Source organism: Hyla sarda, chromosome 11 (genome assembly GCF_029499605.1).
Source record: "Hyla sarda isolate aHylSar1 chromosome 11, aHylSar1.hap1, whole genome shotgun sequence".
NCBI lineage: Eukaryota > Metazoa > Chordata > Amphibia > Anura > Hylidae > Hyla > Hyla sarda.
This window is the reverse complement of record NC_079199.1, coordinates 95791053-95817767: the sequence shown is the minus strand read 5'-3', so window position 1 is coordinate 95817767 and position 26715 is coordinate 95791053. Positions and strand designations below refer to the sequence as shown.

Below are 26715 nucleotides of genomic sequence, written 5' to 3'. Positions count from 1 at the left end.
CACAGATTTTGATAAAAGTTGCCCATAGCAACCAATCAGATCGCTTCTTTCATTTTTAAACATGCCTCTGAAAATGAAAGCAGAGATCTGATTGGTTGCTATGGGCAACTACTCTACTCTTCCTCTGCACAGGTTTTGATAAATCTCCCCCCATATAGGGTAAAGCACACCCTGAAACCTACATTTGGGGAAATTCATCAAAACTTGTGCTGTGGAAAAGTTGACCAGTTGCCCATAGCAACCAATCAGATCGCTCTCTATTTTTGAAAAGGACTCTGAAAAATGAAAATAGCGATCTGATTGGTTGCTATGGGCAACTTTTCCTCACCACAGGTTTTGATGAATAAGCCCCATAGAGACCCTAGACCAGCGTTTCCCAACCAGGGTACCTCCAGCTGCTTCAAAACTACAACTCCCAGCATGCCCGGACAGCCTTCGGCTGTCCGGGCATGCTGGGAGTTGTATTTTTGCAATATCTGTAGGTCCACAGTTTGGAGACCATTGCCTAAGCCAGTTTTTCCCAAACAATGCGCCTCTAGCTGTTGCAAAACTACAACGCCCAGCATGCCTGGACCAATTCCCAGTTGGCATGCTGGGAGTTGTAGTTTTGCAATATGTGTAGGTTCACAGTTTGGAGACCATTTCCTAACCCAGTGTTTCCCAACCAATGCGCCTCTAGCTGTTGCAAAACTACAACTCCCAGCATGCCCAGACCAATTCCCAATTGGCATGCTGGGAGTTGTAGTTTTGCAAGAGCTGGAGGCACCCTGGTTGGGAAACACAGCCCTAGTCGCTCGATACTAATCAGGAACATTTGCCCGGAGCTTTACTTTAACTTATGTCCTTGCATATAGATTAGGTCAAGTAACACTTTAACTTAAGCATCCGTTCACATGGGAATTTCCGCAGCGGATTTGCTGCGGAAAATCCGCAGCAGATTTTGCTACCATTGACTTCAATGGGTCTGAAGGAAAATCTGCAAATCTGCAAATCTGCCTCTATTGCAGATTTTCTGCTGACCCATTGAAGTCAAGGGTAGCAAAATCCTCTGCAGCGTATTTGCTGCAGAAATTCCGCAGGTAAACCGCCCGTGTAAACGTACCCTTGGAGTTGATCTACATATTTTCGTGATCCCCTGACAGGCGTCTAATCAACACTTTCTTTCCTTATAGATCTGTTTCTATAAAACCTTTGCAGACAGTGGCAGCCGATGACCTTCCTAAGCCGCTTAGATCAAGGGGATTACATTCCCGCATTCACCACAGAGAAAATGACGCCACGTCTGCCAGCTGCTGAAGGACATGTACTGACACCAATGCCATGACTTCAATGAAGACGGGATACGCAAAGCCGCTTTTACACCATTTTTTTCCAACTGGGTTTCCCTTTAACCCCTTGAGGACACAGACAATTTTCATTTTTGCGTTTTAAGAAGAAACTGCAGTTTTGCTAACTTTTTTTTTTGGGGGGGGGGGGGGGGTTCTGTTTCTGTTTCTACGCTGTGCACTTTATGGTACAAATGACCTGTACTCTTTATTCTGTGGGTCAATACAATTTCGCACATGATGATACCAAATTTTATTTATAAATAGAGAAAAAAGTCAAAATAGAAAAAATCGAAAATTAAATATTTTTATTGAGGAAGGGGCTTGTTCAAAAAAACGTAATACTTTTTTATTTTATTTTTTACATTTATTTAAAATCTCTTGATTGTGATTACTGTACAGTGCTCTGCATAGGCGTAGCACTATCGGCGATCAACTTGTATAGTCTGCCAGAAGACAGACCATAGAAGAAGATACCTGGAGCAGAGGAAAAGAGCTCTGCCTCCCACTTTTACACATGGACCCCCCCCCCCAATCACGCTGCAGGTGGTCTGATGAGTCCCCCTGAGCCCCACAGATACTTTTGATGTCAAGGTCACTATTGGTCAAGGCATCAGAATGGTTAATGGCGGACATCAGCATGATTGCTGATGTCCGCCATTATCCACGAGGCCCCCGTAGCTGATAGCAATAGTCAGTTTGACCCCCATCATCGTGATGCCGTGATTGCGGAACCTCGCAATGTACATGTACGCTTTTCAGTCCGCTAATTAACTGTACGTTGCGTGTCCTCTAGGGGATAAAGTCAGTGTTTCACTACAAATAGAAGTCTTGGAAACTGACTGGGAATGTATGCCAAGCCAGACATCTCACCAAAAGTTTACTTATCTGCAGACATCTGTTTTGGGATGACTGCCCCTTCACCAGTACAGAGCAGGGTGCTGCCTGGGTAGTCAGAGGACTATCCTCGTGGGACAAAATGAGTGGAGAGCATCATAAAGATGTGGGGAGACTTATAGGAAATTCACACTCCACTTGGAATTCTAAATTTGAATGGACACCATCAGACCCTAGCCAACAGACCGCTCACTTCTTCAGAATACATTAAAGGGGTACTCCACTGCCCCAGCGTTTGGAACATTTTGTTCCAATGTTGGGTGCAGGCTTCGGGGGTCATGACATCACACCACGCCCCCTCAATGCAAGTCTATGGAAGGGGCGTGGTGGCTGCCACGCCCCTTCCATAGACTTGTATTGAGGGGGCATGGCCGTGACATCACGATTCCCGCACCCAGAGTTCGGAACAAAATGTTCCGAATGCTGGGGTAGTGGAGTACCTCTTTTATAAGGGATGTTACAACACAAGAAAAAAAAAATTCTACTAGTAATGTCACACAGCAGTTATACCTTGTCCTGCAGCTCCTTCACAAGAAAGGACACCGGCTGTCCATGGAGATTTCCCGATGACGTTGTCAGTGGAGTGTTGATATCTGCGTGGGCATCCACCCATATTACACAGAGATCTGGGTAATGTTGAGCGTGCCCACTGATGGAGCCAAGTGCCAAACTGAAAGTGAAAGCAGAAGATTGTTACTAGTGTGTACAGCAGTGTTTCCCAACCAGGGTGCTTCCAGCTGTTGCAAAACTACATGTCCCAGCATGCCCGGACAACCGAAGGCTGGTGTACAGGAACATAAGGGCCTCACTGAAACAGTGACTAGGAATGTCCCGATACCATTTTATTTAAAACCATGTATGAGTATCAATAATTTTTTTTTAAGTACTCGCCAATACCAATTACAGATACTTTTTTCAATGTCATGTTACAGGGTTTTGTTTTTTTAGTAATTTTTTAATAATGGGAGAAAAAAGGGGTGTTGTTTTTTTTTTTGTTGTTTTTATAAGAAAAGGGCTTTTTTATATATATAAAAAATATATATATATACAGTGACCCCTCGACCTACGATGGCCCCGACATACGATACCTTCAACATGCGATCTCAGAGAGAGACGGCGACGGAGAGCACGGATGCCAGGGAAGAAGAGGCCTTACCGGAGCGTCGGGGACACCCCGGGGACAGCGATGGAGGGCGACATCCAGGGCAGCGGTGACGGAGTACAACTTCCTCTAACAGTGGTCTACAACCTGTGGACCTCCAGATGTTGCAAAACTACAACACCCAGCATGCCCGGACAGCCGTTGGCTGTCCGGGCATGCTGGGTGTTGTAGTTTTGCAACATCTGGAGGTCCGCAGGTTGTAGACCACTGTCCTATACTTTACATTGCACGGATCCCTCAACATGCGATGGTTTCAACAAACGATGGTCCGTTTGGAACGGATTACCATCGTATGTTGAGGGACCACTGTATATATATTAGGGAAGGGGTTAATTCACATTTATATTTATTATATATATATTTTCTCCCCACTATTTTTTAGTACCCATAGGGGACTATTACATGGAATCTGTAGATTGCATACATCGATCAATGATATGCCATAGCATAGCATTGATCAGTGTTATCAGCGCTCCGTTACTACTGCCTGCCATGGATGGCTGCAGTAAAAGAGCGACGATCGGACGGCACGGAGAACGGTAAGGGACCTCCGGCCATCCTCACAGCTGATCGGGATACCGCGATTACACCGCTGTGATCCCGATCAGCATCCCTGAGCTAACTAGCAGTTAATCTTAGGACTTTTAGACACCGCGATCAACTTTCAACAAAATTAACTAAAAGGTTAATGCGCGTCTGCGTCCTCTAGGAGTTGATCCGTGCGGAGAGTGCAGGTGGTCCCCGATACCAGTATCGGGACATCCCTAACAGTGACCCATCACATCTGACTGATAGAAGGTTATACCTACTGCACGACCTCACCGCTCCGAGGACTCACCTGTGATCTCCTCCCAGGGTTACACATGTATGGCCGGCTCCGATCACTCTGCTCACTTCTTTAGCCAACCTCTGGCAGGCGAGCCCGACGGTCCGGGGGTTTCTTACTGTGTTATTGTAAAGTTCATCATCGGGAACCTGGACAAAGTTCAGATCTCCAGCATCGTATACGTTACAGCCTGCAAAACGAAGAAGAGGCGTGATGGCGACGGTGGTCCTCAACCTACTCGAGTCAAGCTTAGTGCATCATCCAGCCACTTGGGCCTCACCTATGGTGCTGGCTAGAGATGAGCGAATTTACAGTAAATTTGATTCGTCACGAACTTCTCGGCTCGGCAGTTGATGGCTTATCCTGCATAAATGAGTTCAGCTTTCCGGTGCTCCGGTGGGCTGGAAAAGGTGGATACAGTCCTAGGAGACTCTTTCCTAGGACTGTATCCACCTTTTCCAGCCCACCGGAGCACCTGAAAGCTGAACTAATTTATGCAGGAAAAGTCATCAACTGCCGAGCCGAGAAGTTCGTGACGAATCGAATTTACTGTAAATTCGCTCATCTCTAGTGCTGGCCTACGATACCTCTGTATGGAAGACATTGGGGGAGATTTATCAAAACCTGTCTAGAGGAAACGTTGCGGAGTTGCCCATAGCAACCAATCAGACCGCTTCTTTCATTTTTGACAAGGCCTCTGCAAAATGAAAGAAGCAATCTGATTGGTTGCTATGGGCAACAGGTTTTGATAAATCTCCCCCATTGTACCCACATGTACGGTTTTATTTCCTAGAATATGTCCATAATACGGCACGATAGGGTGACACGATTATCTGTGTATTGTAAGATAAGATAAAAAAAAAAAAGCGGATCCTCACCAATGCTTGACAATCTATCGATAAGTCCGGCGCTTCTGATGGCAGCGGGTCCGTGTTCTACGCCTTGCCATTTCTAAAATAAAAGTGCGGAATTTACATCACCGGCAACCAAACTAACACAGGGTTTATTTCTTTTCAGTTTGTTAAAAAACACACAAAAGTAGGCAACCAACATGCTAACATGGCTTTTATGTTTTTTCAAAAAGTTCCTCAGACCCTTTCACGTTTTGTTATGTTGAGGCCTTCTGCTAAAATAAAATTGAAAACAAAATATTCCCCCCCCCCCCCTTCCATTAATCTGCATAAAAAAGCGGTATACCGGCCAAAGACATCTTATCTCCTATCCACGCCATGCCCCCTTGTGACGTCACACCACGCCCACTCCATTCACGTCTATGGGAGGGGGCGTGACGGCCGTCACGCCCCCTCCCATAGACATGAATGGAGGGGGCGTGGTGTGACATCACGTCTCCAGTCCCGGAAACACAGAGGTTTCCGAGACTGGAGCAGCAGCAGCCCGGCATAGAATGCGGGTACTCCCCCGCGATCAGATATCTTATCCTCTATTCTTTGGCCGGAACACTTCTTTAGTACCCCAGAATAAGAATGTGAAAACCGAATTTAAAAAAATAATTATTATGCAAATTTTTGAGCAATTTTAAACTAAAATTTGGCATGAACATAAGTATTCAGACCCTTTGCTATGACATTTGATATTCAGCCCTGGGGCCTCCTGTTTCTATTGATCCTCTCTGAGAGGTTTCTACACCTTGGTTGGATGATTGGACCGGATTTGGGAAGACACAGCCCTGTCTATATAAGGTCTCACGGCTGACAACGTATATGAGAGCAAAAACCAAGACATGAGGGGGAAAGAACTGTCTGTAGAGCTCAGAGACAGGATTGTGTGGAAAAAACAGATCTGGAGATGGGTACGTGAAAATGTCTGTTCCCAAGAACTCATGGGCCTCTGAAATTCTTACATAAAAGAGGTTTGGAAGAATTAGGATTCTTCTAGAGCTTCCGCCCCACCAAACTAAGTAATCGGGGTAGAAGGGCCTTGGTAAGAGAGGTACCAAGAACCCAATGGTCACTGAGCTCCAAAGGTCCTGTGTGCAGAGGGAAGAAACTTCCAGAAGGTCCAGAACCATCACTGCAGCCTCCACCAATCTGGGCTTTTTGGCGGGAAATTTTTGGCGGGAAACAAGCCTCTCCTCAGTAATGTCACATAAAAGTAATGTTACAAAAAAAAGCCTCTGAGGCTGTGAGGAACAAGATTCTCTGGTCTGATGGAACAATGAAGTTTTTGACTGGAGAACATTTGGAGGAAACCAGGCACTGCCCACCGCCCAATACCATCCCTACAGTGAAGCATGGTGGTGGGGCAACATCATGCTGTGGGGTTGTTTTTCAGCGGCTGGGACAGGGAGACTGGTCAGGGTTGAGGGAAAGCTGAATAGAGCAAAGTACAGAGATGTTCTTAAAAGGGTACTCCACTGCCCCAGCGTTCGGAACGCTGGGTGCGGGGGTCATGACGTCACTGCCACGCCCCCTCCCATAGACTTGCATTGAGGGGGCATGGCGTGTCATGACGTCACAAGGGGCGTGGTCATGACGTCACGACGTCCGCAGTTCTGAACACTGGGGCAGTGGAGTACCCCTTTAATGAAAACCTGATCCAGAGTTCTGGACCTCAGACTGGGCTGAAGATTCATCTTCCAACAAGACCGTGACCCTAAGCACACAGGAGCGGATTAGGGACAACTCTGTGAATGTCCTTGAGTGACCCAGCAAGAGCTCGAACCCAGTGGGACATCTCTGGACAGACCTGAAAATGGCTTCCACCGATGGACCTCATCCAACCTGACAGAGCTGAGAGGATCTTCAGAGAAGAATGGTCAAAAATCCCCAAATCCAGGTGTGTAAACCTTGTGGCCTCATCCCCAAGAAGACTGGAGGCTGTGATCACTGCTAAAGGGGCTCAACTAAATCATGAGTGAAGGGTCTGAATACTTATGTCAGGCCCCCCCCCCCCCCCCGCAATCTCCAGCAGCACCCAGCGTTCTAACCAAATGCCGAATTCCTGCCCGATTCATCACGCCCTCGCCCCCTCCATTCATGTCTATGGAAGGGGGCGTGTCTGACATGATGTCACTAGGGGCGTGGCTGTGACATCCAGATCACGTTCACCGGCTCCGAGCGTTCTGAATAAAATGTTCAGAACGCTGGAGTACCAGAGTGCCCCTTTACACATTTGCCAAACTTCCTAACATTCTGTTTCCACTGACGGGTATTGAGGGTAGAATGATTGGGGGGGACTGGGATTGTGTTGATTTTAGCCCAAGGATCAATATAACAAAATGAGGAAAAGGGTGAAAGGGTCTGGAAACTTTCCGAATTGCTTTGCATGTGATGTTATTGTGTGATTATTCAGTGTATGATGAAATATGAATATCAGATAAATATCTGTAGTATAAAGAGATCAGTGTCTGGGTTGGGCAGGACAAGTGTTCCCTATGTACAACTCACTGAACCGGAATCTATGAAACGTCTAATAGCTGACCCAGTTACGTCACCAGGGTTATTGTCACTGGTCGGGCACCTGACCTAGTTACAAGAATCTACACCTACTGTGTCATTAGTCTGAATACAGGAAAGAGTACAAGTAAAGAAGCCAGTCGGGCTCTAGGTGGCCACAATACAGTTGAAACTCCAAAGTTAAAGGTGTTAATCAGAATTAGAAAATAAATATTTTCTCCCACAAACAGCACCAAAACACCCAGCAGCCTCTAGGGACCAGTGATGGTCACTAGAGGCTGCAGTGTAGAAAATACACAACCAGAAGCAGGGAAGGATAAGAATAAGGTCCTCATAAAGGAGTGGTCTCCAAACTGTGGCCCTCCAGCTGTGGCGAAAATACAATTCTTGTTGGCTGTCTGGGCATGTGGGATTTGTAGTTTTGCCACTGCTGCAGAATGCGGTTCTCAACCAGTGTGCCTCCAGCTGTCACAAAACTACAACTCCAATCATCGCTGTTCAGTCATGCTGGGAGTTGTAGTTTTGCAACAGCTGGAGGCCCTCTAGTTGAGAAACACTGGTTTAGACTAAGGGTTTTATCCTGACCAAACACTCTTTTACCTCCCACCTTCCTTCTAGCATGTTTGTGAGTCTTTCTACTAAATCTTGGGTGTCTACCTCTGGCCGATGGGAACTGGCCCTGAATGTACAACCTCATTACTCTCACCTTTATCCCTCACAACACCACATAACTAAAGGAATTAAATAGTCACCAGTGTCTACAAACCTTGCATACATCAATAGTACAAGTTATTGTAAGAAACTTTGTTATAAATCTTATTAGAGAAAAATGCCTCTTCCGTTTTTCTTTTCAGGCTCCTTTTTAAACCAATAATTTACTCCATATGAAACTTCATCTTAAGATGAATTAGGAGGGGAGGAAGAGAGGCTGAAGAAAGACACAGGTATAACACTGACTACAAGCTTCTGGAGTCTCTATCTCACCCCCAAAGCTGAGTTTTCAGCTTAGACTACTCAGTACTGCTCTTTAATATCTCCCATACTGCTCCTCCTGAGGATGTGCTCTAGAGATACGGGCTAAAAAGATATGATTAGAGATGAGCGAACTTACAGTAAATTTGATTTGTAACAAACTTCTCGGCTCGGCAGTTGATGACTTATCCTGCATAAATTAGTTCAGCTTTCAGGTGCTCCGGTGACTGGAAAAGGTGGATACATTCCTAGGAAAGAGTCTCCAGCCATCGGAGCACCTGAAAGCTGAACTAATTTATGCAGGATAAGTCATCAACTGCCGAGCCGAGAAGTTTGTGACGAATCAAATTTACTGTAAGTTCACTGTACTGTGCAGTATAGGGGTCACTGTTTTCACATGTAGAAGAAGTGGAATAAGTGATGGCAGGCGGGATCTGTCATGGAGGACACGTCTGCTGTATGAAATGAGAACATGAACCCTCTGCCCCGTGTCCTTCTAGGAGATACTTGGCCCTGAATGGAAGATAGACTTACACAGTAAATACCGTGTGATCATCTGAAACGACCTTACTATGCAAAATATCGAGAAGCACCGAGCCAGACGGGACACGTTGCAGATAAAAGACAAAAATGTGCCGTCTCATGGGAGCCTTGAGTTTGTCGATACCAGAAGTGACTATACGGAGATGCTGCTTCCTTAGCATAAACCCCCTGACCGTTGTCCTACATAAGCAGAATGCGTTTTAAATGGGCACTGTCAGATATAAAAACTTTTTATATGTTGTACATCTTGGCAAAACAATAGTTTTTCTAATATACTTCTTTAGAAAATTTTCACATTTTACTAAAGAAAACTGCCTTTGAAAATCCCACCACTAGGGGTCCCCATACCTCCTGGGACACAGCTACATGAGTGTGTCCAAGGGTCATGGACACGAGATGGATGATTGACAAGGCTGCAGGAGGAACACAGCCTGCAGCAACACTGCTGTAACAGAGTTTTACCAAGCATGTGCCCCCAAGCTGTTGCAAAACTACAACTCCAGTTGTACTTGAAGTTTTGCAAAAGCTGTAGGCAGAGGGAGGAGTCATCATAGTGCAGGCATTAGATGGACACGCCCCCTTCCTTTGATAAGATGGAAAAGACATTGAGCAGCTGTAATGTGCAATTTATTTAGGGAAATATCGGTGATAGAGACATAAAAAGTACATGTACTTGATCAGGATGAGGTACTCAGGAACATGTAACAGTTTTTTTTTTTTTGTGGGATCTGACAGGTTCGATTTAAGGGTTAAGACCAGTGGTTCCCAACCAGTGTGCCTCTACCTAGCAGCCTCTAGGGACTGCAGTCTCTAGGGATCAGTGCTGGTCACTAGAGGCTGCAGTGTAGCAGATACACAACCTACAGGGTGGAAGGGTGAGACTTCAGTCCCCATGGATCAGTGGTCTCCAAACTGTGGCCCTCCAGCTGTGGCAAAACTACAACTCCCAGCAGCCTCTAGGGACTGCAGCCTTTAAGGATCAGTGATGGTCACTAGAGGCTGCTGTGTAGAAAATACACAACCAGGAGTGGGGAAGGATAAGAGTTAAGTTCCCATGAAGGAGTGGTCTCCAAACTTTGGCCCTCCAGCTGTGGCAAAACTACAATTCCCAGCATGCCCTTATAGCCATTTCTGGGCACGTGGGAGATGAAGTTTTGCTGCTGCTGCAGAATGCAAATCAGACCAGTGTTTCACAACCACTGTGCCTCCAGCTGTGGCAAAATGTGGCATGCTGGGAATTGTAGCTTTGCAACAGCAGGAGGCACACTGGTTGAGAAACACTGGTTTAGACGAATGGTTTTGTCCTGACCCCCAACACTCTTTTACCTCCTACCATCCTTCCTTCTAACAAGGCACCTAACCAATTGGCACTACAGGATGCTAGTTGTTGTACACGTAGCCCAAACTGCCAGCCTCATGTTATAGAGCAGTTGTCTCCAACCTGCGGACCTCCAGATGTTGCAAAACTACAATTCCCAGCATGCCCGGAAAGCCGTTGGCTGTCCGGGCATGCTGGGAGTTGTAGTTTTGCAACATCTGGAGGTCAGCAGGTTGGAGACCACTGTTATAGAGCTTGTTATAGTTTTGTCATTCTGAACTCAGGAGTCCAGAGGACAGTCCTCTGGACTCCTTGGGACCACCCACTGGACTCCTATGGCCAGAAAGAGCAGAAATAATTAAAAACAATTCTACTGAATCTTGTCCTACAAAGTTGTACATCAGTCTACTAAGCCCCTCCTACTCGCTCTCTCTCTCAAATATATATATATAAACACACAAACAAACTATCATATTTATTTAATTTATATATATTTTATTATTATTTTTATTATTATTTATATTTTATCTAAGACAAATGCTTTTTGTACTGAAGGCTTCATGCAATCTGAACAGCAGAAGACACAAACTTCCCGGAATGGCCGGATAGCATCAAAGTGACAGCAGATACGGAACCTACCTGTAAAATGAGAAATATCTACGTATAAAAATACCCTAAATAATGCTTTAACCCCTTCACGAGTCCCCGAATTTAAATTTGTGGCTTACGTTCGCGCCTTCTAAGAAGCATTTATAACATTTTTTTTTCCACTGACAAAATTGTATTAGGGCTTTTAATTTTTTGATTTGTACTTTTTTCATTAACTTTTCACTTTATTTTATTATATAATGTATTATATGACAGATAGATATGAGATAGATAGATAGATATGAGATAGATAGATATGAGGTAGATAGATATGAGATAGATAGATGGATAGATAGTAGATATGAGGTAGATAGATATGAGATAGATATATGGATAGATAGATAGATAGATATGAGATAGATAGATAGATAGATAGATAGATAGATAGATAGATATGAGATAGATAGATAGATAGATAGATATGAGATAGATAGATAGATAGATAGATAGATAGATAGATAGATGGATAGATAGATATGAGATAGATAGATATGAGGTAGATAGATATGAGATAGATAGATGGATAGATAGATAGATAGATATGAGATAGATAGATGGATAGATAGATATGAGATAGATAGATAGATATGAGATAGATAGATAGATATGAGATAGATAGATAGAGATAGATATGAGATAGATAGATGGATAGATAGATAGATATGAGGTAGATAGATATGAGGTAGATAGATATGAGATAGATAGATGGATAGATAGATGAGATAGATAGATAGATATGAGATAAATAGATGGATAGATATGAGATAGATAGATATGAGATAAATAGATAGGAGATAGATATGAGATAAATAGATAGGAGATAGATAGGAGATAGATAGATAGATATGAGATAGAAAGATAGATATGAGATAGATAGATATGAGATAGAAAGATAGATAGATAGATAGATAAATAGATAGAGATAGATAGATAGATAGATAGATATGAGGTAGATAGATATGAGATAGATAGATATGAGATAGATAGATAGATAGATAGGAGATAGATAGATATGATATAGATATGAGATAGATAGATATGAGATAGATAGATAGATAGATAGATAGATAGATAGATAGATATGAGATAGATAGATATGAGGTAGATAGATATGAGGTAGATAGATGAGGTAGATAGATATGAGGTAGATAGATATGAGATAGATAGATAGATAGATAGATATGAGATAGATAGATATGAGATAAATAGATAGATATGAGATAAATAGATAGATATGAGATAGATAGATATGAGATAGATAGATATGAGGTAGATAGATATGAGGTAGATAGATAGATATGAGATAGATAGATATGAGATAAATAGATAGATATGAGATAGATAGATATGAGATATATATGAGATAAATAGATAGATATGAGATAGATAGATAGATATGAGGTAGATAGATATGAAATAGATAGATATGAGGTAGATAGATATGAGGTAGATAGATATGAGAGAGAGAGATATGAGAGAGATATGAGATAGATAGATAGATATGAGATAGATAGATATGAGATATATATGAGATAAATAGATAGATATGAGATAGATATGAGATAGATATGAGATAGATAGATATGAGATAGATAGATATGAGATAGATAGATATGAGGTAGATAGATAGGAGATAGATAGATATGAGATAGATAGATATGAGATAGATAGATAGATAGATATGAGATAGATAGATAGATATGAGATAGATATGAGATAGATATGAGATAGATAGATATGAGATAGATATGAGATAGATAGATATGAGATAGATAGATAGGAGATAGATAGATATGAGATAGATAGATATGAGATAGATAGATAGATAGATAGATATGAGATAGATAGATAGATAGATATGAGATAGATAGATAGGAGATAGATAGATATGAGATAGATAGGAGATAGATAGATAGATAGATATGAGATAGATAGGAGATAGATAGATATGGGTATATAGATAGGGGTATTTTTTATATAAAAAAATATATTTAAAAAAAAAAAATCATTTTTCCCTTTTTTCGCATTTTATTTAGCCCTAGGAGCCAAATGAGATAGATATGAGAGATAGGAGATAGATAGATATGAGAGAGACATATATGAGATAGATATGAGATAGATAGATAGATATGAGATAGATAGATAGATATCTTTTTTTTTTTTTTTAAATCATTTTTCACTTTTTTCGCATGTTATTTAGCCCTAGGAGCCAAATATAAGCCATCAGGCGATGACAAGTTGTAGTTTTGCTACAGCTGGAGGTCCACAGTTTGGAGGCCACTGTCCTAGATATATGGGTCACCTCTTGTACTGCACTACTCTGACCCCGCGTGGCACAGCAGCTTGGAGTGACTACAGGGTTTCGGACTCGGTGCCAGTGTAATGAATACGCACCTGCTGTTTTCTCCGCCTGCAGACAGTGACTGAAGGATTTTGCTGGCGTCTATATTTAGATGCCTTATCACCTGCATCATGGAAATAAGAGGTCCAGGAAGGAGAACACTTCCTCTGGAATAAAGGGAATAGTCTGCAGGGACATCTATGGGTTCATGGAACGTTCAATAGAAAAACAGAGGCCTGAGGAGGATCCCTATGTCTGCAGTAAGGGGTTCAGGGACCACCATAGGCTCCATGTTAAGGTGTCCAGGGGAGTATGGAGCGGGCTGAGGACATGATCCCTATGTCTGCTGTAAGGGGTTCAGGGACCACCATGGGCTCCATGTTAAGGTGTCCAGGGGAGTATGGAGCGGGCTGAGGAGTATCCCTATGTCTGCTGTAAGGGGTTCAGGGACCACCATGGGCTCCATGTTAAGGTGTCCAGGGGAGTATGGAGCGGACTGAGGACAGGATCCCTATGTCTGCAGTAAGGGGTTCAGGGACCACCATGGGCTCCATGTTAAGATGTCCAGGGGAGTATGGAGCGGACTGAGGACAGGATCCCTATGTCTGCAGTAAGGGGTTCAGGGACCACCATAGGCTCCATGTTAAGGTGTCCAGGGGAGTATGGAGCGGGCTGAGGACATGATCCCTATGTCTGCTGTAAGGGGTTCAGGGACCACCATGGGCTCCATGTTAAGGTGTCCAGGGGAGTATGGAGCGGGCTGAGGAGTATCCCTATGTCTGCTGTAAGGGGTTCAGGGACCACCATGGGCTCCATGTTAAGGTGTCCAGGGGAGTATGGAGCGGACTGAGGACAGGATCCCTATGTCTGCAGTAAGGGGTTCAGGGACCACCATGGGCTCCATGTTAAGATGTCCAGGGGAGTATGGAGCGGGCTGAGGACAGGATCCCTATGTCTGCAGTAAGGGGTTCAGGGACCACCATGGGCTCCATGTTAAGGTGTCCAGGGGAGTATGGAGTGGGCTGAGGACAGGATCCATATGTCTGCTGTAAGGGGTTCAGGGACCACCATGGGCTCCATGTTAAGATGTCCAGGGGAGTATGGAGCGGGCTGAGGAGGATCCCTATGTCTGCTGTAAGGGGTTCAGGGACCACCATTGGCTCCATGTTAAGGTGTCCAGGGGAGTATGGAGCGGGCTGAGGACATGATCCCTATGTCTGCAGTAAGGGATTCAGGGACCACCATGGGCTCCATGTTAAGGTGTCCAGGGGAGTATGGAGCGGGCTGAGGACATGATCCCTATGTCTGCTGTAAGGGGGTTCAGGGACCACCATAGGCTCCATGTTAAGATGTCCAGGGGAGTATGGAGCGGGCTGAGGAGGATCCCTATGTCTGCTGTAAGGGGTTCAGGGACCACCATGGGCTCCATGTTAAGGTGTCCAGGGGGAGTATGGAGCGGACTGAGGACAGGATCCCTATGTCTGCAGTAAGGGGTTCAGGGACCACCATGGGCTCCATGTTAAGATGTCCAGGGGAGTATGGAGCGGGCTGAGGACAGGATCCCTATGTCTGCTGTAAGGGGTTCAGGGACCACCATGGGCTCCATGTTAAGGTGTCCAGGGGAGTATGGAGCGGGTTGAGGACAGGATCCCTATGTCTGCTGTAAGGGGTTCAGGGACCACCATGGGCTCCATGTTAAGGTGTCCAGGGGAGTATGGAGTGGGCTGAGGACAGGATCCCTATGTCTGCTGTAAGGGGTTCAGGGACCACCATGGGCTCCATGTTAAGGTGTCCAGGGGAGTATGGAGCGGGCTGAGGACAGGATCCCTATGTCTGCTGTAAGGGGTTCAGGGACCACCATGGGCTCCATGTTAAGGTGTCCAGGGGAGTATGGAGCGGGCTGAGGACAGGATCCCTATGTCTGCTGTAAGGGGTTCAGGGACCACCATTGGCTCCATGTTAAGGTGTCCAGGGGAGTATGGAGCGGGCTGAGGAGGATCCCTATGTCTGCTGTAAGGGGGTTCAGGGACCACCATGGGCTCCATGTTAAGGTGTCCAGGGGGAGTATGGAGCGGGCTGAGGACAGGATCCCTATGTCTGCAGTAAGGGGTTCAGGGACCACCATGGGCTCCATGTTAAGATGTCCAGGGGAGTATGGAGCGGGCTGAGGACAGGATCCCTATGTCTGCTGTAAGGGGTTCAGGGACCACCATGGGCTCCATGTTAAGGTGTCCAGGGGAGTATGGAGCGGGCTGAGGACAGGATCCCTATGTCTGCTGTAAGGGGTTCAGGGACCACCATGGGCTCCATGTTAAGGTGTCCAGGGGGAGTATGGAGCGGACTGAGGACAGGATCCCTATGTCTGCAGTAAGGGGTTCAGGGACCACCATGGGCTCCATGTTAAGATGTCCAGGGGAGTATGGAGCGGGCTGAGGACAGGATCCCTATGTCTGCTGTAAGGGGTTCAGGGACCACCATGGGCTCCATGTTAAGGTGTCCAGGGGAGTATGGAGCGGGTTGAGGACAGGATCCCTATGTCTGCTGTAAGGGGTTCAGGGACCACCATGGGCTCCATGTTAAGGTGTCCAGGGGAGTATGGAGTGGGCTGAGGACAGGATCCCTATGTCTGCTGTAAGGGGTTCAGGGACCACCATGGGCTCCATGTTAAGGTGTCCAGGGGAGTATGGAGCGGGCTGAGGACAGGATCCCTATGTCTGCTGTAAGGGGTTCAGGGACCACCATGGGCTCCATGTTAAGGTGTCCAGGGGAGTATGGAGCGGGCTGAGGACAGGATCCCTATGTCTGCTGTAAGGGGTTCAGGGACCACCATTGGCTCCATGTTAAGGTGTCCAGGGGAGTATGGAGCGGGCTGAGGAGGATCCCTATGTCTGCTGTAAGGGGGTTCAGGGACCACCATGGGCTCCATGTTAAGGTGTCCAGGGGAGTATGGAGCGGGCTGAGGACAGGATCCCTATGTCTGCTGTAAGGGGTTCAGGGACCACCATGGGCTCCATGTTAAGATGTCCAGGGGAGTATGGAGCGGGCTGAGGACAGGATCCCTATGTCTGCTGTAAGGGGTTCAGGGACCACCATGGGCTCCATGTTAAGGTGTCCAGGGGAGTATGGAGCGGGTTGAGGACAGGATCCCTATGTCTGCTGTAAGGGGTTCAGGGACCACCATGGGCTCCATGTTAAGGTGTCCAGGGGAGTATGGAGCGGGCTGAGGACAGGATCCCTATGTCTGCTGTAAGGGGTTCAGGGACCACCATGGGCTCCATGTTAAGATGTCCAGGGGAGTATGGAGCAGGCTGAGGAGGATCCCTATGTCTGCTGTAAGGGGTTCAGGGACCACCATTGGCTCCATGTTAAGGTGTCCAGGGGAGTATGGAGCGGGCTGAGGACATGATCCCTATGTCTGCTGTAAGGGGGTTCAGGGACCACCATGGGCTCCATGTTAAGGTGTCCAGGGGAGTATGGAGCGGGCTGAGGACAGGATCCCTATGTCTGCTGTAAGGGGTTCAGGGACCACCATGGGCTCCATGTTAATGTGTCCAGGGGACTATGGAGCGGGCTGAGGACAGGACCCCTTCTTCTAGAGAAGTCCTCGCACTAATACAAAGGCTGATGTAATCCTGATGTAACGCCTGACACCGCCGTCCATCACCGGCAGGAATTACAGAAATAGCCAGAACATTTACCCATATGGGGCGGCATCCTGATAATGGAGAGAACCTGCAGGGAGGTCACACGAAACACTGTCACCGGATACCCACTGGTTTATAGAGACCTGTGCACACTGCTACATGGGCAGCCACCAGCATGATGAAAGACGTGGCCTGTGTTCTGCTGACTGGATGGATAGATAGATATGAGATAGATAGATATGAGATAGATAGATATGAGATAGATAGATATGAGATAGATATGAGATAGATAGATAGATAGATATGAGATAGATAGATAGATAGATATGAGATAGATAGATAGATAGATAGATATGAGATAGATAGATATGAGATAGATAGATATGAGAGAGATAGATATGAGATAGATAGATATGAGATAGATAGATATGAGATAGATATGAGATAAATAGATAGATAGATATGAGATAGATAGATAGATAGATATGAGATAGATAGATAGATAGATATGAGATAGATAGATATGAGATAGATAGATATGAGAGAGATAGATATGAGATAGATAGATATGAGATAGATATGAGATAGATAAATAGATAGATAGATATGAGATAGATAGATATGAGATAGATATGAGATAGATAGATATGAGATAGATAGATAGATAGATATGAGATAGATAGATAGATATGAGATGGATAGATAGATATGAGATGGATAGATAGATGGATAGATATGAGAGAGATAGATATGAGATAGATAAATAGATATGAGATAGATAGATAAATAGATATGAGATAGATAGATAAATAATAGATAGATGTGAGATAGATAGATATGAGATAGATATGAGATAGATAGATAGATAGATATGAGATAGATAGATAGATAAATAGATAGATATGAGATAGATAGATATATGGATGTGAGATAGATATATGGATGTGAGATAGATAGATAGATATGAGATAGATATGAGATAGATAGATAAATAATAGATAGATGTGAGATAGATGTGAGATAGATAGATAGAAATGAGATAGATAGATAGATAGATATGAGATAGATAGATAAATAATAGATAGATGTGAGATAGATGTGAGATAGATAGATAGATAGATATGAGATAGATAGATAAATAGATAGATATGAGATAGATAGATAGATATATGGATGTGAGATAGATAGATAGATATGAGATAGATAGATATATAGATGTGAGATAGATAGATATGAGATAGATAGATAGATGGATGTGAGATAGATAGATAGATAGATATGAGATAGATAGATAGATAAATAATAGATAGATGTGAGATAGATAGATATGAGATAGATATGAGATAGATAGATAGATAAATAATAGATAGATGTGAGATAGATAGATATGAGATAGATATGAGATAGATAGATAGATATGAGATAGATAGATAAATAATAGATAGATGTGAGATAGATAGATATGAGATAGATAGATAAATAGATAGATATGAGATAGATAGATATATGGATGTGAGATAGATAGATATGAAATAGATAGATATATGGATGTGAGATAGATAGATATGAGATAGATAGATAGATAGATGTGAGATAGATAGATAAATAATAGATAGATGATTTATAGATAGATATGAGATAGATAGATATGAGATAGATATATGGATGTGAGAAAGATATGAGATAGATAGATAGATAGATAGATGGATAGATATGAGATAGATAGATAGATATGAGATAGATAGATAGATAGATATGAGATAGATAGATAAATAATAGATAGATGTGAGATAGATAGATATGAGATAGATAGATAAATAGATAGATATGAGATAGATAGATATATGGATGTGAGATAGATAGATATGAGATAGATAGATATATGGATGTGAGATAGATAGATATGAGATAGATAGATATATAGATGTGAGATAGATAGATAAATAATAGATAGATGATTTATAGATAGATAGATAGATAGATAGATATGAGATAGATAGATATGAGATAGATATGAGATAGATATATGGATGTGAGAAAGATATGAGATAGATAGATAGATAGATAGATAGATGGATAGATATGAGATAGATAGATAGGTGTGAGCTGACACTTGCTCATTTCCATGTGATTCTTATATAATCCGCAGCACACACGACCCTCACATGTGAACGATGTCTGATCCCCCCACTATACACATCTCTCTATACAGGACTACTCCCCCCATCATTACAGTGAGTGCTGATGACGTCATTACAGGCAGTGATGATGTCACGTGTGGTGGATAGTCTCACCTGGCCCTTGGAGAAGGGGGCCCCTATGATGGCTATGGAGTGCACCCCTTTCTTCTGCACGTTCTGGGTGTTGATCGTCTTCCTGAAGAGCTTGAGGATGCCCGATCGGAGCGACATGTCGCGATAGTCGGTGGTGATGGGGAGGAGGATGCGGTTCTAGCGCCTTCTAGTCGCTTCTCTATTGTTAGCGGTGTGAGCCAGCAGAATGTGAGTGCAGCAGCATCGTATGGGAGACTACATGACACATCGGCCCCGCCCACCCCGTGACGTCGGCAGGGCTGTTCCCTCTCCGCCAATCCGGGGGGCGCTGTGCGGAGGTGTGTGGACCCTGCCCGCCTCACACCCCCCGGTGTTGTCACCTTGTTGTCTCCGACCAGACTGATCCGGTAACGGCAGGTGATGGGAAGTGTCCGCCATCATAGTGTTACACAAGCACCAGGGACTGTACCCCGGGCAGTAACCATGACAATCACTCCACTGACATCCTGCCTGTGACGTCATAGGCCACGGGCTGACGTCACCACCTGTCAGGGAAACTCCAGAAAGTCCTCCATGTACAATAGTTGGAGAAAACTCCGATCATGGATGTGTAAACCTTCCTAACTGGGGACCTGCAGATGTAAAAGAACTACAACTCCCAGCATGCCCGGACAGTCAACATTTGGAAGTTCACTGCCTAGACCAGTGTTTCCCAACCAGGGAGGCTCCAGCTGTTGCAAAACTACAACTCCCAGCATGCCCGGACAGTCAACATCTGGAAGTTCACTGCCTAGACCAGTGTTTCCCAACCAGGGAGGCTCCAGCTGTTGCAAAACTACAACTCCCAGCATGCCCGGACAGTCAACATCTGGAAGTTCACTGCCTAGACCAGTGTTTCCCAACAAGGAGCCTCCAGCTGTTGCAAAACTACAACTCCCAGCATGCCCGGACAGTCAACATCTGGAAGTTCACTGCCTAGACCAGTGTTTACCAACCAGGGAGGCTCCAGCTGTTGCAAAACTACAACTCCCAGCATGGCTGGACAGTCAACATCTGGAAGTTCACTGCCTAGACCAGTGTTTCCCTACCAGGGTGCCTTCAGCTGTTGCAAAACTACAACCCCCAGCATGCCCGGACAGCCTTTGGCTGTCCGGGCATGCTGGGAGTTGTAGTTTTGCAACATTTGCAGGTCCATAGTTTGAAGACCTAGACCAGTGCTTTCCAACCAGGGTGCCTCCAGCTGTTTCAAAACTACAACTCCCAGCATGCCTGGCCAGCTAACATCTGGAAGTTCACTGCCTAGACCAGTGTTTCCCAACCAGGAGCCTCCAGCTGTTGCAAAACTACAACTCCCAGCATGGCTGGACAGTCAACATCTGGAAGTTCACTGCCTAGACCAGTGTTTACCAACCAGGGAGGCTCCAGCTGTTGCAAAACTACAACTCCCAGCATGGCTGGACAGTCAACATCTGGAAGTTCACTGCCTAGACCAGTGTTTCCCTACCAGGGTGCCTTCAGCTGTTGCAAAACTACAACCCCCAGCATGCCCGGACAGCCTTTGGCTGTCCGGGCATGCTGGGAGTTGTAGTTTTGCAACATTTGCAGGTCCATAGTTTGAAGACCTAGATCAGTGCTTTCCAACCAGGGTGCCTCCAGCTGTTTCAAAACTACAACTCCCAGCATGCCTGGCCAGCTAACATCTGGAAGTTCACTGCCTAGACCAGTGTTTCCCAACCAGGGAGGCTCCAGCTGTTGCAAAACTACAACTCCCAGCATGGCTGGACAGTCAACATCTGGAAGTTCACTGCCTAGACCAGTGCTTCCCAACCAGGGTGCCTCCAGCTGTTTCAAAACTACAACTCCCAGCATGCCTGGCCAGCTAACATCTGGAGGTCCACAGTTTGAAGACCAATGCCTAGGTCAGTGTTTCCCAACTAGGGAGCCTCCAGCTGTTGCAAAACTACAACTCCCAGCATGCCCGGTCAGCTAATATCTGAAGGTCCACAATTTGAAGATCTAGACCAGTGTTTCCCAACCAGGGTGCCTCCAGCTGTTTCAAAACTACAACTCCCAGCATGACCGGACACCCAACATCTGTAGATCCAGTTTGAAGACTATTGCAAACCAGGGTGCCTCCAGCTGTGGCAAAACTACAACTCCCAGCATGCTAGGACAGCCAACGGCTCTTATAGTTTTGAAACAGCTGGAGGCTCCCTGGTTTGCAATAGTCTTCAAACTGGATCTACAGATGGTGGCTTTCCGGGCATGCAACAGCTGGAGGCACACTGGTTGGGAAACACTAGCCTAGGCATTGGTCTTCAAACAGAGGACCTCCAGATGTTAGCTGGCTGGGCATGCTGGGAGTTGTAATTTTGCAACATCTGGAAGCCCACAGTTTGGAGACCACTGCCATGCCAGTGTTTCCCAACCAGGGTGGCTTCAGCTGTTTCAAAACAACAACTCCCAGAATGCCCGGACAGCCACAGAGCACCGGATCACATTACACTGCAATACATTAGTATCGCTTGTACTAGTTCCCTAGGGCAGTGGTCTCCAACCTGCGGACCTCCAGATGTTGAAAAACTACAACTCCCAGCATGCCCGGACAGCCGGACCACTGCCCTAGGGAAACTGAACAAATAAAGGTTAAAAGTAATAAAAACTTAACCCCCAACACACAGACACATTTCTCATGTGGAAACAAGAAAAACATTATAAACATATTTGGTATGGCCAAACTCTGAAATGTCCAAGCCATTTGACCCCGTAAGGACGCAGCGATTTTTCACTTTTGCGCTTTCATCTTTTCCTTTTTGACCTTAAAGGGGTACTCTTATGGAAAACTTATTTATTTATTTATTTATTTATTTAAATCAACTGGTGCCAGAAAGTTAAACAGATTTGTAAATTACTTCTATTAAAAAATCTTAATCCTTCCAGTGCTTATAAGCTGCTGTATACTACAGAGGAAATTCTTTTCATTTTGGAACACAGAGCTCTCTGCTGACATCATGACCACAGTGCTCTCTGCTGACATCATGACCACAGTGCTCTCTGCTGACATCTCTGTCCATTTTAGGAACTGTCCAGAGCTGCATTTGTTTTGCTATGGGGATTTTCTCCTACTCTGGACAGTTCCTAAAATGGACAGAGGTGTCAGCAGAGAGCACTGTGCTCATGATGCCAGCAGAAAGCTCTGTGTTCCAAAAAGAAAATAATTTCCTCTGTATTATTAAAGAGGTAAAAAGTACTGGAAGGATTAAGATTTTTTAATAGAAGTCATTTACAAATCTGTTTAACATTTCTGGCACCAGTTGATTTATTAAAAAAAAAGTTTTCCACCGGAGTACCCCTTTAAGTAGCCATTACAGCCTTCCAATTGCCCACTGATGCCTTGTTATTTGCGCCACCAATTGTAATGACATCACTCTTATTACCGCAAAATCTATGATAAATTTTGCATCTTTGGTTGGGGAGTTTTAGTTTTCGCGCGATGCACTTTTTGGTAACAATGACACCTGATCTTTATTCTGTAGGTCCTTACGAATACAACGATACCCAAATTATATGTTTTTATTTTTATTTTACTACTTTAAAAAAACAATAGCTTTTTGTATGTAAATTGAGTTTGTATAAAATCGTCCTCTTATGACCCTATAACGTCTTTATTTCCCCGCCTACAGGGCTGTATAAGAATTATTTTGTGCGCCGTGATCTGTAGGTTTTATTGGTACCATTTTTATTTTGATGGGACTTTTTAATCGCTTTTCATTACAAAAATTTTTTTTTCATGAAGTGATAGCCAAAAATCAGCATTTTTGGATTTTTTTTATCATTTTTAATGTTTACGCTGCTTACTGTACGGGATCATAAACATTATATTTTAATAGTTCGGACATTTCTACTTGTGGCGATACCAAATATGTTGTTTTTGGTCTCTTTGTTGTTCCCCCCTCCCCCCCCCCCCCCTTGTTATATGGTAAAAGGGTTTTTTATAAATAGAGGGAGATTTTATATATTTTTTTTATATTTATATATATTTTTTTTTTTTTACACTTGGGACTATTATAAGCAATCATTAGATCAGTGTTTCCAACCAGTGTGCCTCCAGCTGTTGTAAAACTACAACTCCCAGCATGCGCAAGGTCTCTAAGATCCACAGCTTTGTGATGTTGTCATGGGGGAGTGAAAAAGTACTCCAGTGACAACCTGTGAAGCTCTGGTGAACTCCATGTCCAAGAAGCTTAAAGGGGTACTCTGCCCCAAAACAGGAGAGGAGATAAGATGTCTGATCGCGACGTCATGCCACGCCCCCTCCCTTTATGTCTATGGGAGGGGGCGTGACGGCTAGTACATAACTGTCATACCTCCGAAAGAGATCAGGGAGTCACAGGGGCGACCCCCTGAGATCAGATGACTTATCCCCTATCCTTTGGATAGGGAATAAGATGTCTAGGGGCTGAGTACCCCTTTAAAAGGGTATTTTGGTTCTTAGGATATATAATGTGAGGGGTGGACACACTTCTGGGATATACTGTATATATAATGTGAGGGGTGGACACACTTCTGGGATATACTGTATATATAATGTGAGGGGTGGAGTCACTTATGGGATATACTGTATATATAATGTGAGGGGTGGACTCACTTATGGGATATACTGTATATATAATGTGAGGGGTGGAGTCACTTATGGTATATACTGTATATATAATGTGAGGGGTGGACTCACTTATGGGATATACTGTATATATAATGTGAGGGGTGGACTCACTTATGGGATATACCTGTATATATAATGTGAGGGGTGGAGTCACTTATGGAGATACTGTATATATAATGTGAGGGGTGGAGTCACTTATGGGAAATACTGTATATATAATGTGAGGGGTGGACTCACTTATGGGATATACTGTATATATAATGTGAGGGGTGGACTCACTTATGGGATATACTGTATATATAATGTGAGGGGTGGAGTCACTTATGGGAGATACTGTATATAATGTGAGGGGTGGACTCACTTATGGGATATACTGTATATATAATGTGAGGGGTGGACTCACTTATGGGATATACTGTATATATAATGTGAGGGGTGGACTCACTTATGGGATATACTGTATATAATGTGAGGGGTGGACTCACTTATGGGATATATTGTATATATAATGTGAGGGGTGGAGTCACTTATGGTATATACTGTATATATAATGTGAGGGGTGGAGTCACTTATGGGATATACTGTATATATAATGTGAGGGGTGGAGTCACTTATGGGAGATACTGTATATAATGTGAGGGGTGGACTCACTTATGGTATATACTGTATATATAATGTGAGGGGTGGAGTCACTTATGGGATATACTGTATATATAATGTGAGGGGTGGACTCACTTATGGGATATACTGTATATATAATGTGAGGAGTGGATTCACTTATAGGATATACTGTATATATAATGTGAGGGGTGGATTCACTTATGGGATATACTGTATATATAATGTGAGGGGTGGAGTCACTTATGGGAGATACTGTATATAATGTGAGGGGTGGACTCACTTATGGGATATACTGTATATATAATGTGAGGGGTGGATTCACTTATGGAATATACTGTATATATAATGTGAGGAGTGGATTCACTTATGGGATATACTGTATATATAATGTGAGGGGTGGAGTCACTTATGGGAGATACTGTATATATAATGTGAGGGGTGGACTCACTTATGGGATATACTGTATATATAATGTGAGGGGTGGACTCACTTATGGGATATACTGTATATATAATGTGAGGGGTGGACTCACTTATGGGATATACTGTATATATAATTGTGAGGGGTGGACTCACTTATGGGAGATACTGTATATATAATGTGAGGGGTGGACTCACTTATGGGAGATACTGTATATATAATGTGAGGGGTGGAGTCACTTATGGGAGATACTGTATATATATAATGTGAGGGGATGACTCACTTATGGTATATACTGTATATATAATGTGAGGGGTGGACTCAATTATGGGAGATACTGTATATATAATGTGAGGGGTGGACTCACTTATGGGATATACTGTATATATAATGTGAGGGGTGGAGTCACTTATGGGATATACTGTATATATAATGTGAGGGGTGGAGTCACTTATGGGATATACTGTATATATAATGTGAGTAGTGGAGTCACTTATGGGAGATAATGTATATATAATGTGAGGGGTGGAGTCACATATGGGATATACTGTATATATAATGTGAGGGGTGGAGTCACTTATGGGAGATACTGTATATATAATGTGAGGGGTGGAGTCACTTATGGGAGATACTGTATATATAATGTGAGGGGTGGACTCACTTATGGGATATACTGTATATATAATGTGAGGGGTGGAGTCACTTATGGGATATACTGTATATATAATGTGAGGGGTGGAGTCACTTATGGGAGATACTGTATATATAATGTGAGGGGTGGAGTCACTTATGGGATATACTGTATATATAATGTGAGGGGTGGAGTCACTTATGGGATATACTGTATATATAATGTGAGGGGTGGACTCACTTATGGGATATACTGTATATATAATGTGAGGGGTGGACTCACTTATGGGATATACTGTATATAATGTGAGGGGTGGACTCACTTATGGGATATACTGTATATAATGTGAGGGGTGGACTCACTTATGGGATATACTGTATATATAATGTGAGGGGTGGACTCACTTATGGGATATACTGTATATAATGTGAGGGGTGGACTCACTTATGGGATATACTGTATATAATGTGAGGGGTGGACTCACTTATGGGATATACTGTATATATAATGTGAGGGGTGGAGTCACTTATGGGATATACTGTATATAATGTGAGGGGTGGACTCACTTATGGGAGATACTGTATATATAATGTGAGGGGTGGAGTCACTTATGGGATATACTGTATATATAATATGTGAGGGGTGGACTCACTTATGGGATATACTGTATATATAATGTGAGGGGTGGAGTCACTTATGGGAGATACTGTATATATAATGTGAGGGGTGGAGTCACTTATGGGATATACTGTATATAATGTGAGGGGTGGAGTCACTTATGGGATATACTGTATATATAATGTGAGGGGTGGAGTCACTTATGGGATATACTGTATATATAATGTGAGGGGTGGACTCACTTATGGGATATACTGTATATATAATGTGAGGGGTGGACTCACTTATGGGATATACTGTATATATAATGTGAGGGGTGGAGTCTCTTATGGGATATACTGTATATATAATGTGAGGGGTGGAGTCACTTATGGGGATATACTGTATATATAATGTG

The 26715-nt window shown here is 43.8% G+C and overlaps 2 protein-coding genes across 6 annotated transcripts in view; one reads left to right on the top strand and one right to left on the bottom strand.

Moving 5' to 3' along the window:
- Positions 1–19766, bottom strand: part of ARG2 (arginase 2) — a 29170-nt gene extending 9404 nt beyond the window's left edge. Inside the window, exons 1-4 of one of the 2 annotated variants that reach the window (XM_056546463.1) lie at positions 19387–19766; positions 5089–5161; positions 4223–4400; positions 2733–2892 (exon numbers count right to left, since the gene is read on the bottom strand). In XM_056546463.1, the coding sequence (XP_056402438.1) occupies positions 2733–2892; positions 4223–4400; positions 5089–5161; positions 19387–19503 (528 nt within the window). In that variant the 5' untranslated portion in view covers positions 19504–19766. Of the gene's footprint in view, positions 1–2732; positions 2893–4222; positions 4401–5088; positions 5162–6916; positions 7060–19386 lie in introns of those variants that run through there. The other variant, XM_056546465.1, reaches the window with a different exon arrangement.
- The window catches only part of LOC130295604 (uncharacterized), a 44810-nt gene continuing 37778 nt past the window's right edge, over positions 19684–26715 (top strand). The window contains exon 1 of one of the 4 annotated variants that reach the window (XM_056546468.1): positions 19684–19782. Coding sequence is in view for 2 of the 4 variants with exons in the window: in XM_056546467.1 (XP_056402442.1) it covers positions 21047–21284 (238 nt within the window). In the remaining 2 variants the exon portion in view is untranslated. Of the gene's footprint in view, positions 19783–20994; positions 21285–26715 lie in introns of those variants that run through there. The other 3 variants (XM_056546467.1, XM_056546466.1, XM_056546469.1) reach the window with 3 other exon arrangements.